Here is a 13287-nt window from a genome sequence, read left to right as displayed (position 1 = left end):
TTTGACAGTCATTTCATCCATAAGAATTGGGGGGGGGTGTTCATTTTGGTTACTCCACTGACCTTCATTGGCTGTGCTACTTATATAGAAATTAATACAGGAAGAAATTCTTCTGGCTTTTTCTTTGTCAGGTTCAGCTTAGGGCTGTGGAGTTCCTAGTTGGTCACCTTGTCTGTGCCTAAGGCTTTGCTGTGTGGAAGTGGGGAATGAGGATGAACTACAGAGAAGTAAACATTTTCTGTTTTTGTAAACCAGGCTTCTTGTCAGAGCTACAGGTCTGCTTTTAAAAGTAATTATTAAGACAAATTTGATGTGGAGAGGGGGAATAAATTAATTGAATCTTGTTAATAATTTTTGTGCAGAAAGGATAGGTAGGTGGAGGAATAAATTTGCCAAAGGGAAAAGAGGATGGATTGATGCAAAAGAGTTTCTTCATAAGTTAGACTTCCAGGGGGTGGTAGGACACACCAACATGGTCGAGAGTGCACTGGCTGGCTGTATTAATGTGGCTATCCCATACATCGGAGACATTGTGAACCAAATTTCCCCAAGATGCCATGTGTAGTTTTATTTGTCAAATGTGCTGCGTTTGTATCAGTGCTGGTGCAAGAGATTGCATCACCCAGGCTGCTGTTGCCCATTCTCTTCATTGCTGTGCTGGCTATAGCACCTCTCCCACCCCCCTTGGCTTTCTGTCTGTCTGTCTTGCTGCTACTTCAGGATGTATTGATCTGACATACAGTGGTACCTCGGGTTACATACACTTCAGGTTACAGACGCTTTAGGTTACAGACTCCACTAACCCAGAAATAGTACCTCGGGTTAAGAACTTTGCTTCAGGATGAGAACAGAAATCATGCTCCGGCGGCGCGGCAGCAGCAGGAGGCCCCATTAGCTAAAGTGGTGCTTCAGGTTAAGAACAGTTTCAGGTTAAGTACAGACCTCCGGAACGAATTAAGTACTTAACCTGAGGTACCACTGTACAGACATTCACTCACTCACACATGTGATTACATTATGTTGCGGCGCCAACAAGGCTTCCACCTCTTACCTCCTTCCTCCCTGCCTAGTTCTAGGAAGGTCCTGGAGGGATCCTTACCTCCAAACAATGAATCTCAGATTGGGGTGGGGGACCATGAAAACACATGTGGTGCTGCAGTGCTTAATGATAATAAAAATGGGATCAGGGAGCTTAAAGTTACTGCAACTCCCTCCAGTCTTAGGCATTATTAGCTGCCACTGCAAACCATGGCAGCACATGCACTTTCATGGCTACTCTGCCCAAAATGCTTTGCTCTGAGAGATGGAACTCCACCCCCCTCCATTAGTCTTTCCTGGAGGGAGGAGGGAGCTTCAGCAAACAGGCAGCAGCAGGGCCAGCCAAGAGAGGTAAGCAATGGGCTTCAGGTGGTGTAATTTGCAGTTGCCTCAGTTTGCCTAATCACTAATGGAAGGGCCAACCCAGATTTTCATTGACATTCCCTTATAGTGGTAACGCATCTTATTAGCATAGTAAAGAACTGAACATGCAGCTGTGGTGCAAGTATTATTCAAGTAATCTACTCCTGTAGGTAAGGAAAGATGAGATCTTACTCTATTTCTTATCCCTATTTGTTTCTTGCAATAGCTGCCCCTTCTGGCTGCTGGGAAGAGGCAGTTCTCCTGAGTCTTACACTGTGCTACTCAATGCATCTGGCCTGCTTTCCAAAGACAGTGAGGATATATAACTATGGGATTTTAAAAACTTATTACTTAAAAGATTTCTATGTTTCTGCAGTAAGAATGCCAACATTCTATGAATGGCTTTTTAGACTTCTTTCCAGACTGGGCAAATACCTTTCAAGGATCTACTGTGCTAGTGCACATGTCCTATAATAGATTGCTCCCCACAACATTGAGTGTTGTGAGAAATTTCAGAGCATTGTAAAGAGTAGTTTACTGCACGGTACTGCAAACATCTCTAAAGTATAACCATTGCCTGTAATAAATCTTGCTGTAGCTTCCTGGTGCATATACCCACAGACAGACAGACAGATACGTGATAGAAGTGCAAAATATTGGTTTCATTGCTCCATATTCTTCATATATTGTATTTGAAATATTAATGGCAGAATTTTATTTTTTTACATTTGTAGTCAAAACTGGAGAACCGGGATTATAGAGATGCTCAGGAATTTGCAGCTGATGTCAGATTGATGTTTTCCAATTGTTACAAGTATAATCCTCCTGATCATGAGGTGGTTGCTATGGCACGGAAACTGCAGGTAAAGAAAATATTTCTGTAAAATTAAGTTCTGTATTAAAATGTTTTGTTCAACAAAATCTAATTATCAGAAGAAAATACTGAAATAATAAACTAACATAAAACATGCAACTATAAGCACCAAATATATACATTACTCTAGGCAAAAAATATATCTGTAAAATATGCGTAAACCATTTATTTTTCAGTAGGGTCTTGGACATGAGGACTAGTTTTGAGAAAAGCTCAAAACCTGGTTGACAAATTTTGCGGGGAAAGAGACAGGAGGAATGTGATTCTATTGAGTCTTCTGGCTTGTATCCACTGAGCATGGTATCCTACTGGACTGGCTCTCTGGGTTTGGAACTAGGGATACCACTGGTGATGCCACTTTGGGGAAAGTAGTATCCTAAAGGTGGTTGACGAGTGGGGAGTAATGTATTGTATTTCTCCAGGATGTATTCGAGATGCGTTTTGCTAAAATGCCAGATGAGCCTGAAGAACCTGTGATTCCAGCTTCCTCTCCAGTAGTGGTGCAGCCTCCACCCAAAGTGCCCCCACCTTCATCCAGTGATAGCAGCAGTGACAGCTCCTCTGATAGTGACAGTTCATCCGACGATTCTGAAGAAGAACGAGCTCAGCGGCTAGCAGAGCTCCAGGAACAGGTAGTCTATTTATGCTTCAGAATCTGCATCACCTTTGGTCCACTTAACTGCAGTTTTCAGGTTTGGAGTAAGGATCAGTTCAGTTCCCTGTATACCCAACCATGTGCAAAGTCTTGGTCTTCTGGCCCACATTGGAGTTCATTATTTTGCAAGCCTGCAACCTGAGACTTCAAAGGAGGAAGAGAACCCAAAGTTCTCAGATCTGTAGCAGGTGAGAAGGGAGAAAAGTGAACATATGTTCTTTATAGCCAGTTATCATGAGCTTTTTATCCCAGGACTTACAATTTTACTTAAAAGAATCAGGCAGAGTTTACTTTCACGCATTCCTCTTATATGTACTATTGAATTCTAGTGTGAAAAGAGTCTGGAATCACTTTGGGTCTATAATTTTTGAGTGGCCTGTTTGACTGAGTCTTCCTCCCAACTTTGGAGCTAGAAAGGTGATGAGTATCATTATACAACTGCTGGGACAATCTCTGCCCACCTTTCTAGCTTCAAAGTTGAAAGGCAGGATTGGTTGCTGACTATGGACAGCACCGCACTTTACTTTGTGAGTGAAATTGTTGAAGCCTGAGAGTCACACTCTTTGCACTGTTGATAGGATGTGAGGAGAGAAGAGGCATGGGCTAAAGGAGAATCTTGACCTTCCATGGCTGTCTTAATTGCTTTAGCAACTAGAGTTAAACACTTCCTTGTTTCTTCCTTTCCTGCTCAATAGACAATATTGCTCATGTAGAATGGGTGATCTTGATAACATTACACACAAAACTTTTAGTAAAAAAGGAGTTATATGGGCACCAAAGTAAGCAGAGGGATCGGCACTTTCTTCCTTTTCTTTTCTTTTTTTTTTTTGCAAGGGGAGATTAAAATGAAGAGATCAGAACAAAATTGTATTGATCTTTATGTCCACCCCTTAGCTTAAAGCAGTGCATGAGCAGTTGGCTGCCCTGTCCCAGCCACAGCAGAACAAACCAAAGAAGAAGGAGAAAGACAAGAAAGAAAAGAAAAAGGAGAAGCACAAAAAGAAAGAAGAAGTAGAAGAGAATAAAAAAAATAAAACCAAGGATCCACCACCTAAGAAGGCCAAGAAAAATAATGGCAGTAACAGTAACTCAAGGTCAGCCTTCTGTGTTCAAATCTATAGTTTATTTGATTTGTTTGGACTGAAGAACAAGTGTGTTGTCAGGATTATGGCAAAACTTCCAATACTTCAAATATCTAAAACCTCTAGTTGAATGCACATTATTTTCAACCATACAGTATTATGAAAGTAAAACTCTAGTTATATAGCACTACCATTTATTTGAGCTTTCTTGGCTTTTAGGAAAACTAAGTATGTACAGGATTTGGTTTTAGCAGATCCTTTACTTGATACAAAGGCTTACTCCAGCAGTCTCCAGTTTGCGCTCTAGATTTTGAGGAGCAATTGAGGACTTTTTGCATGTTAGAAAACCTTAGTATTAGTAAAATCATTTCAGGCAGTCCTTGAACAGGCTGCTGTGTTGGGAAATTGTAATTATGAGGCTGTATCCAACTAAGTTGTGCTTGAGTACACATTGAAATTAATCTACCTAATTTAGTCATGTCCATTAATTTCTATGGGCCTATTTCTGTGGATCTATTCTGAGCATAACAAACATTGGATGCAACCCATGATTTATATTGATATATTTGTTTTATATAAGGCCTATATTTTAAGATCTCATCACCAGTGAGAATTGCATGCCTTTCCATTTTAGAGTGAAGACATCAATTTCTCTAAACTGGCTCCTGGAGTTTTGTCAAATGTGTGTGTTCACTATGGAATAGGACTACATGTTTTTTAAAAAAACCAGAAACAAAGCTTAGGTTTAAATATAATTAACAGCTTTTTAAAAAAATGATAATAATGTTGAGCTGCCAACTGCTATGAGGAGCAAATGGAAGTATAGAGAGTAAATAGGTGTGGAGCAAATTCTGTCCCACTGAGTGGTTCTTTTGGGTCTCTGTGCAGTCCCACTCATGGGGTTTTGCACCTGCACAGAGCCCACGCCAGGAACATTCTAGACCTCAAGGCAGGGATCTGGCATTCTTGCCCCTCCCTTGGGGGATCTTTTTGAACTGTCTGGATATCTATCAGTTGATGACCTAATTTCTATACTCAGTTTAAGTCATCTCCTTAATGTGCTGTGGCACCTTCAAGAGTGTAGTCTCTATTGCAAATATAGCAAATCATTATCTATGCTATTCCTCCCTTACCCACTTTCATAACAAACTAAGATTCTGCAAATACGAGTTGCTCCCCTGTGATTTTCTTCTTCTTTTGCTATATGTCATTTTATATGTACTGTTATTTTGCTGAAACAGTAATACTTTGCATTTATATAGCCCCCTTAGTATTCAGTGATTTTCATATATATTATCTTGGTAATCCTTACATTAACTCTGGAAAAGAGGTCATTATTGTTTCCAAATTGCAAGTGGGTTGAGGGTATGAGATGATGGCTTGTCTAAGGCCACCTAGTAAGGCTATATAACTAAGGTAAGATTTGAACTGTAAAGTTATTGACTTTCAGCTTAGATTATTAGGCATTTGACTATACCAGATTTCAGAATATAGTAGACAATGCTAACAAATTGCAAACATAATTAACAACACACTTTAGAATAGCATTTTGCTGTCTGTCTAAAATCATTGTTTTGTAAAATAATGCATTAATAATTGTTCTTTAAGTAGTAAGAAGGAGCCTGTGACTCTGAAGAACACCAAGCCACCTCCTGCTTATGAGTCTGAGGAGGAGGAGAAATGTAAACCAATGTCTTACGAAGAAAAGAGACAGTTGAGTCTGGACATTAACAAACTCCCTGGCGAAAAACTAGGCCGGGTTGTCCATATCATCCAGTCAAGAGAACCCACGCTGAAAAACTCCAATCCTGATGAGATTGAAATTGACTTTGAGACATTAAAGGCGTCCACATTGCGGGAGCTGGAAAGATATGTAACATCTTGTTTACGGAAAAAGAGGAAACCTCAAGGTACCTTTCAAGCTCAGAGCAGTTGTGTTACATTCCAGCGCTGTGTGTTAAATCTCTTGCCACTGTATAGAGAGATGGGGGAACATATTAGTATTCAGGCACTATAAACTCATGCAAGGAAAAAGCATCCCTCATTCCGGAGTTGCAGCCATTCCAGCAAATGATGGATTAGATTAATAATAAAGAACAGATCTATTAGATGTTATCATTGGACTTTCTTGATGGCCTATGATACAGGCCATTGAATCATAGTGTTCCTCAGTTTATAACTCTATTACAAATATTTTCTCTTTAAACAGCTATAAAAACATACCATATTTCTATTTTATGCCATTGTAGCCTATTTTAACTGTTTTGTAAAACTTATGAATGTTCTATTTATTATGAAACTGTTCACCACAACCAGACACAAAAACTTTTTTTTAGTTTCAGATAATATTTCTAAGACCATAAAGCAATGAACCAAGGCTCTATGATACTTCTCCATTGCTGGAAATTATTAAAAGTTTTTGTATTAATAATTGACTATTTTCGCATACACATTATTCAAAGGAAGGCCAAACTTTCTAAAAGAGGTGCACAGCAGAAAATAAATGCATTTTGAAGTAGTTATTACTATTTGAGAAATCTGACAGTTTTTAAAAGGTTTCCCTTTTTGTATCTAGAGTCCCATTAATTCTGTGTTGTTTTTAAAGGACTATATAACAAGGCAAACTTTTCTTCTACATGTTTTATGTTGAAGCCTTGGAAAGAAAGAGGACAGCATGGCAGCACATTCTCCCTGCCCTTTTGAAAGTATTGCTTCATTTAGCCCAGTTAAAAACGTATCAGTATGCACAAAGCTTCCACAGGGAAAGGAGTAGCAAGGCCATAGTGTTTAAGGGGAATACTGCATAGCACAAGAATGGGTTCTGGATTATATTCTTATCCAATGACAATATTGTGCTATTATCTTGTTGCAGCAGAGAAAGTGGATGTAATTGCTGGTTCCTCTAAAATGAAGGGGTTCTCCTCCTCAGAGTCTGAGAGCACCAGTGAGTCCAGCTCCTCCGACAGTGAAGATTCAGAAACAGGTTAGATGCAGATTATTTATAGACTCAGTCCTATACCTGTTTCCTGTATAAATAAATATGTTTTTAGTATGGCTTCGTCTTCTTAATTTTTTTTATTTTTTATTTGGTCTTTGTAAAGCAGTATATACAGTATATTTTCTGTATACGAAGCTTACCCAGTTTGGATCCAACGTTATAAAGAGGGTATCACATCTGATTGCTTCAAAATGCACTGAACAATGCTTTATTAATTTAGGATGGCAGAGCCACTTTATAATTCGTGCTACAGTACCATTTTATGTGTCTGATGGTTCAGATTCACAGCTTTAAAAAAAGAATACTTTCTAAACTGGCTTCGCATCTAATAGAGAGTAAGATACACTTTTATTAGTGAACGTTCAGTCAGCTTGCCAGAAGGTAGATACAGTGTATGATCGTGTAATGGAAAGATGGCATTGAGAAGTTATTGGGAAAAACAGACTGAATGCAGGGCAATCACCGTACTGAAAAGCTTTGTTATTTCTGATTAACATTGCCTCAGTATATTTTTGCTGTTAACTTTGAGAGCTCTTACAGGTTTCATTTGGTACTCCTCATGTGACCCTAAAGTTGTTTTTTTATTTGAATGATGCACTTAGTTTCGTGCTAACAATCAATATTTTAAAATTAATAAGTATGGCAGAATAAAATTCTGTGCACTCTTTGCATTAGACCTGCAGTTCTCACATGAACTGCAAAAGCATTTTACAGTAAGTTCTTCAAAGATTGACTTACCTTAAGGTTTTATTCATCAAAGCCATAGGCTGGATCCAGACTTTGGGTTCAGCAGTGGGTTCCTTCTGGTGGAGAGCAGGGAGGTGTTTTTTGTTAATTACATCCTTCTCACTGTAATCCCCAATGCTACTTGCCTGTGGAATTGTGTGAGATGTGGTGCTGGGGACTGCAGGGGAAGGTGTAATCGTATTTTAGGATAGGCTTGCACATTAGTGTGCTGTGGGTGGGTGGGGGAAAATTTGACATTTTCAATAAGTATAAGCAGTAATAGTTTCACTGACCTTTTCCTATGTTTAAAATGGTAAATTGTGTTCAACTGAAGTTCTAGAAGACACTGTTCTGTGTCGCAAAAGGAGCTTCTATAGACTGCAAGAGGCCCATTCCTAGTATTTATATACATATGTGAAAAGGCCCTTGAGTTTGTTTAGAGATAAAGATGGATGATGATGATGATTCCTAGGGTGTTTTTTCCCCATGTTGGCAGGAATGATAGGAATTTGGCTATGCAGATAATAGGACAGCCAGATGCAAAAGAGGACAAAGGCTCCTTCCTGCATTTTTTACAACTGCATAGAAGGAATTTTAGTTGGTGTACCTTATCATGCAATCTACACCTGCAGAACTTCTCTCTTCTGCAAAACTATTAAAGGTGCATGAGCTGTATTCTCTCTTGCATCTGGTTGCCCTAGCAGGTACTTTTCAGAAGATGCTTTTAAATTAAAAATTATTTTCAGATTTATTTGATCTTCCATGTTTTGTTTTTTACTCTGTTCCTTGGACTGTCTTGAATTTCAATAGCAAGCTTCTTTAAATGGCAATTAGACTAGGTTTTCTGTGAAACAAAAATGCTCTACCAGTTTATATGTGAGCAAGGTATTTTACAGTATAAGATTTATTAAATACTTTATTTGTGGTGTTCTTAAAACATAAATTTATGATTTAAATGCTTTTCTTCATATTGATCAGAAATTGGTACTAGGAGATGTTCTCCAGCTCTTGATCAGCCCTAAAACAAAGGTCCCTGACTGGTAGAAGAAAAAGGTCTCATTTTAACTTGTACAGTTTGTTTTCTCGAAGCAAGTTTGATCTCATTAGAGTGAATTTAACTTAAGAATTCTCAGTGTTCATAGTAGACATAAGAGTAAATTGAGGTTTTCCCCAGAACATTCATTTTAATGCTTTAAAAAACAAAAACAAGAGAGGCAGAAAGCTTGGTCTTCATTTCATTATCAGGTCACAAACCTTGCTAGCAATGCTTGTATACAAGAATGTATTTAGTTATCCAATCTGAATGATATTTATGCCTACCCAGCTGCCTAATAAGCATAATATATATGAATGACTCAGAAAAGAGTGGCATATTGCTGCTTTTCTCTCACCAGTTGTTAGATAATGCTTATAAAAACAAGTGGCATAAACTCTTTTAATTTAAAAAGCAGTTTGGGAATCTGGTGAAAGCATTTCAAAAAGCATCTATCTGTGATGTATACTTGGTATTTTCCCTCTGGGAGTCCCTTTAAAAAAAATATTGCAAAATTCCTGTTGCTTTTTAAACTCGGGGGATGTTAAAAAGTTTGGTGTTCTCTTGGACAAGTGCCAAGAAGAGGTGGGTATGTGCAGGTGCTACAGATACCATGACCAAAGCAGGCAGTAAAAAGAGGAACTTCTCCACAGTGGAACACAAATTATGGACATTCCATCCTAGATACATCTCCCCTGTTTTTATTTATTTGCAACAGTTTGACTCACTGTGTTGGTTGTTTTAATCTGCTATGGGTTGTTTTTTATAAGCAACCTTCAAGATGTCTTTAGTGTGGGGGGCAGGGTTATCCTGGGATGCCTCCAGTGTATTACATAATATTTTAATTCTGCTTGTTTTTATACCTGTTTTAGTTAAAAACATTAACCATGCCTGAGGTAATAGAGTTCTATGTATGGGGAAACTCTGTCGTACTTTTAAAAGTTTGTAAAACTAATAATTGAGACCGTATACAAGTTTCACATTAAAATATTGTAGCGCAAGGTTATTTCAGAAGTAACATCTGATTTTGAGGTTGAAGTCCACTTCAGGGGATTTATGTTTAGTTTTGTAATGCATTGATTGCCCACACGTTCTTTGTGCATGTTTGGTTATACGCAATGTGTCATGTACTGAGTATAAAAAGGAAATGTGGATTGTGTCCAATTAAATCATTGCACATACAGTATGACTTCTGTGACTACCAGTGAAACCACCTCCCCCCCCCCAGCACTCCCAGTCAGCTCCAGGAGTTCCCCTGGGCCTTCAGAGCAGATTGGGAGAAGGGGAGGAGAGGGAAGGGAAGTTCCATTATTTTCATGGAAGTCATTCTGCACGTGCAGTGATTTAGTTGCATATAACCCATTGATTTCTTCCACCATCATCCAAATCAACAGAGCACTTTATAGTTGGGGAGGGAAAGGGATTTAAAGTGTTGGGGAATCCCTGTTGCACAGAAAAATCATATAAGCCATAGGAAACAATTTTATCTAGTGGCATCAACTAGCCATCATTCGTATAGGTGAATCCAACTAAACTCATTTGGGATTTTTGCTACATTAGAAAGGTTCAAAGAATCTAATAATAAGATAGACCTTTCTTACCAATATTTGAATTGTTTCAAACTTTTACTTATAAAGCTTGTTAATTCTATTCAACAGTGTTGCTCTGATGACGGTGTCTGTCAACAGAATAGGAAGGGGAGCAATGTTCATCAATTCTCCTTCCTTCTCTGCTGATCCCTCCACACCTGTAAAATCTCTTCTGTCCAAAGGATTTCCCAACCCTCTGGGGCAGGTTTTGGGAAGGCAGTTGCAGGGATGGAGGGATGGATCCAGAGTGTCCCATCCGCAGAAAGAACTGAGTGGGGAGGAGGCTGCTTATGCTGATTCCTCCTTCAGCTTTGCCTCGCCTCCTGTGCTGTTCTGGTAACGCTGTGGAGCAGCTTACAGGGGGCTGGCTGCAGGAGGGAGGAGAAATTTGCAAAACTTGCTTCACGCCCAGAGGGAACTCCACTCACAGGAACTCTAGGTCCCATAAAATATGTATGGTTTTAAATCAGATATAAAACAAGGCAATATTACCTTGGGTTTGATTGTTGTAGATGGCTTGTAGAGGTATCTTAACCTCTTGATCTGTGCTGCTGGTGACAGATGCCCATCTGCTGACCTTGCTGTCTCCACCCATGGAAAACTTAGCAAGTGGAAAGCTAGCACGGTGGTGGCCTCACTGGCGGTAGAAAGCATAGGGCCCTGAAATGGGGGGGGGGGGCAGAGTTGGCAATGGATCTGCTTAGATTCAAAGCTGCTTCATTTCTCTGAGAAGGGACCTCATCTAGGCCCCTTACCCAAATTAGTCTGGAGCTGGCATAACTAACCCCTCATTATCAAAACAGGGCTATTGAAATAATTAAAGCACTTTCAATTTTAGCTGGACTTTGATATGTTGATGCTTTTTTTATTTTTAGTGAATTCTTCTTTCTTCTTTTGCCTTGACTTGCAAACAATAGACTCTTGTTACATGAGCCTAGTTCTCAAGACCCAGCAGGTGAGGATCTAAGAGCAGGTTCAGACTTCAGGTGAAGAGTAGATTCAGTTGTGAATTTACCCCATGTGTCGTAAGTGTTCTCAGTCCACAAGAGAAGCAAACTTAACTATGAGGTACTCCACCATAGTTTAGACTAGTGCTTATCTGAACCTGAGGAGGAAGAAGAAAGAGGATTGTATCCAAGTAAACTCTACTGAGAGTAGAGCTACTGAAATGATTAGATCTAAGTTAGTATGAACTTAGTTGGCTACAACCCAGAGTTTGCCCTGTCCTTGTAATTAGAGTATGTTCTTACTTGAATGAGCCTTCAGTGTTCTTCAGTAGCATTTGATATCTTGGAATAAATTAGAGCACCTTCACCAAATGAATTTACAGTAATACTTTCAGTATGACCCCATCTGACAGCTTTCTCAAAATTGCTTTTTAATTCTAGAACCTGTGCTACAGGAAATGAGAAACATTTCCAGTTAAATATGTTGAACTGAAATTTTCAACAACAGATAAACTTCCAAATGTCATGCATTGTGGCTGGCTAAATCTTAGCATATGGTAGACAAGTATCTTTTTGCAGTTTGCTTCTTTCTCATCAAGCTGCCTTTGATTTGGATTGAGTACAATATTAGTCCCTTTTACTGGTTGTCATGTAGCTTGTGGTCTGTTGCAGACTTTTTTCTGTGTCTGAACTCATGTGACTCCAGTTTCTTACATACATTTATGACCTCTCAGCATGTTACTTAAGAGTTATCTAGGCTGATGGAGACCTTTGCAAAAAAAATTTAGATCCCTGTTTTGGTTTATACCCACAGAGTTGTTTGTTACATGAGAAGCCTCTTCTATGAGTAAACATTCTTATATGCTATGACCATGATCTAGAGGTATGTGCGCACCAGAGTTTTCTTGTCTGTTTCCCTCCCAACAGCTCCTCCTACTGAACCTCCTCCAAACTACTTTTTTAAAACCTCTTCCAATTTTAAAAAGCAGTTTAGTGGTTTGGCATGAAAGCTGCTGAAGGATTGGCTTCACTGGATGACAGCCAATATAAATTGGGTCATCTGGTTTCATTCTGAATTGTCCCCCTTTGATCATACCTCTCCTAGTAGTAGGAAGGTGGAAGCTCTCTTTTCATGCTGCAGGTTGGAGTAGGCTAGTAACCCTCATTTAGGAGGAGTGATATTTCGGGTAGGAAATCCTCCTTTTTTAAAAAAAAAAGTGTTTAATGTTAGTTTGCTACTGCAAAGCTTCACAGGTCTTTGTTGCATCTACAGAGCTTCTATGTGAAAAAGGATTCGCTATTCTGATCCATATCAGGTACAGCTCTGCACTAGTTCTGTGGAAGCCCATCTACATGGGAGCTCTGTTTGATAAGCTGCTGCTGGATTGTCTTCAAGATTATAACATAACCATTAAGTGTATTTAATTTCAACAAGGGTACTTTATACTTACTGTCCTCTACACTTTCCCCCTACAAACCAGAATTTTTTAATTCTTAGAAACTAAGCACCAGCATTATAAATAGTTGCCTCAAAAGTATATTTTCAGTATGGTTGCATATATGCATACCTGAAGGCAGAACAAACAATATCTAAAATTTTAATCTTTTTTGTACTAATGACTTGTAATAGAATTATTCAGTGTACATACTGTCAATGGCAAGAAACACTATGTATAAGGTTGATCTAATCTAAGCTTTTAGGATTAGGGAGGCTACATATTGAAATGATTGCCTTTGTGCATACAACACTACAGCACAGTGCTTTCTAACATTTCAGTAAAGGTTCTTCATTTATAAAAACTATTCAGGGCTTTTGAAATATATTGTCTTTATTAGTATTGTTAAATTGTTTTTTCGATTTTGCATTTGTTTCTGTCATTTGTTTTTTAATTTTTCTGAAGGGATAGATACGATAAAGGCTTGATTTTTTTTTATTGGAATGTATAAATGCATGTTTTTAGCAAAGCTGTAATTCTGCTTTC

The 13287-nt window shown here is 38.7% G+C and overlaps 2 protein-coding genes across 26 annotated transcripts in view; one reads left to right on the top strand and one right to left on the bottom strand.

The window, feature by feature from the left end:
- The window catches only part of BRD4 (bromodomain containing 4), a 75479-nt gene that overhangs the window by 43207 nt on the left and 18985 nt on the right, over positions 1-13287 (top strand). For 4 of the 7 annotated variants that reach the window (XM_083597665.1, XM_083597668.1, XM_083597667.1 and 1 more), the window contains exons 8-12: positions 2136-2264; positions 2698-2907; positions 3825-4024; positions 5621-5922; positions 6885-6995. In XM_083597665.1, the coding sequence (XP_083453791.1) occupies positions 2136-2264; positions 2698-2907; positions 3825-4024; positions 5621-5922; positions 6885-6995 (952 nt within the window). The remainder of the gene's footprint in view (positions 1-2135; positions 2265-2697; positions 2908-3824; positions 4025-5620; positions 5923-6884; positions 6996-13287) is intronic. The other 3 variants (XM_083597669.1, XM_083597671.1, XM_083597670.1) reach the window with 1 other exon arrangement.
- Positions 2043-13287, bottom strand: part of LOC310755273 (uncharacterized protein) — a 37936-nt gene continuing 26691 nt past the window's right edge. For 4 of the 19 annotated variants that reach the window (XR_014544247.1, XR_014544249.1, XR_014544252.1 and 1 more), the window contains 5 exons: positions 12402-12505; positions 10851-11018; positions 7749-7914; positions 5927-5984; positions 2043-2258 (listed from right to left, as the gene is read on the bottom strand). Coding sequence is in view for 1 of the 19 variants with exons in the window: in XM_083597821.1 (XP_083453947.1) it covers positions 5936-5984; positions 7749-7914 (215 nt within the window). In the remaining 18 variants the exon portion in view is untranslated. Of the gene's footprint in view, positions 2259-2803; positions 3110-5926; positions 5985-7748; positions 7915-10850; positions 11019-12401; positions 12506-13287 lie in introns of all 19 variants that reach the window. The other 15 variants (XR_014544248.1, XR_014544261.1, XM_083597821.1 and 12 more) reach the window with 13 other exon arrangements.

Source organism: Podarcis filfolensis (assembly GCF_964270895.1).
Source record: "Podarcis filfolensis genome assembly, chromosome: 2".
NCBI lineage: Eukaryota > Metazoa > Chordata > Lepidosauria > Squamata > Lacertidae > Podarcis > Podarcis filfolensis.
This window is presented reverse-complemented; position numbering and strand designations above follow the sequence as displayed.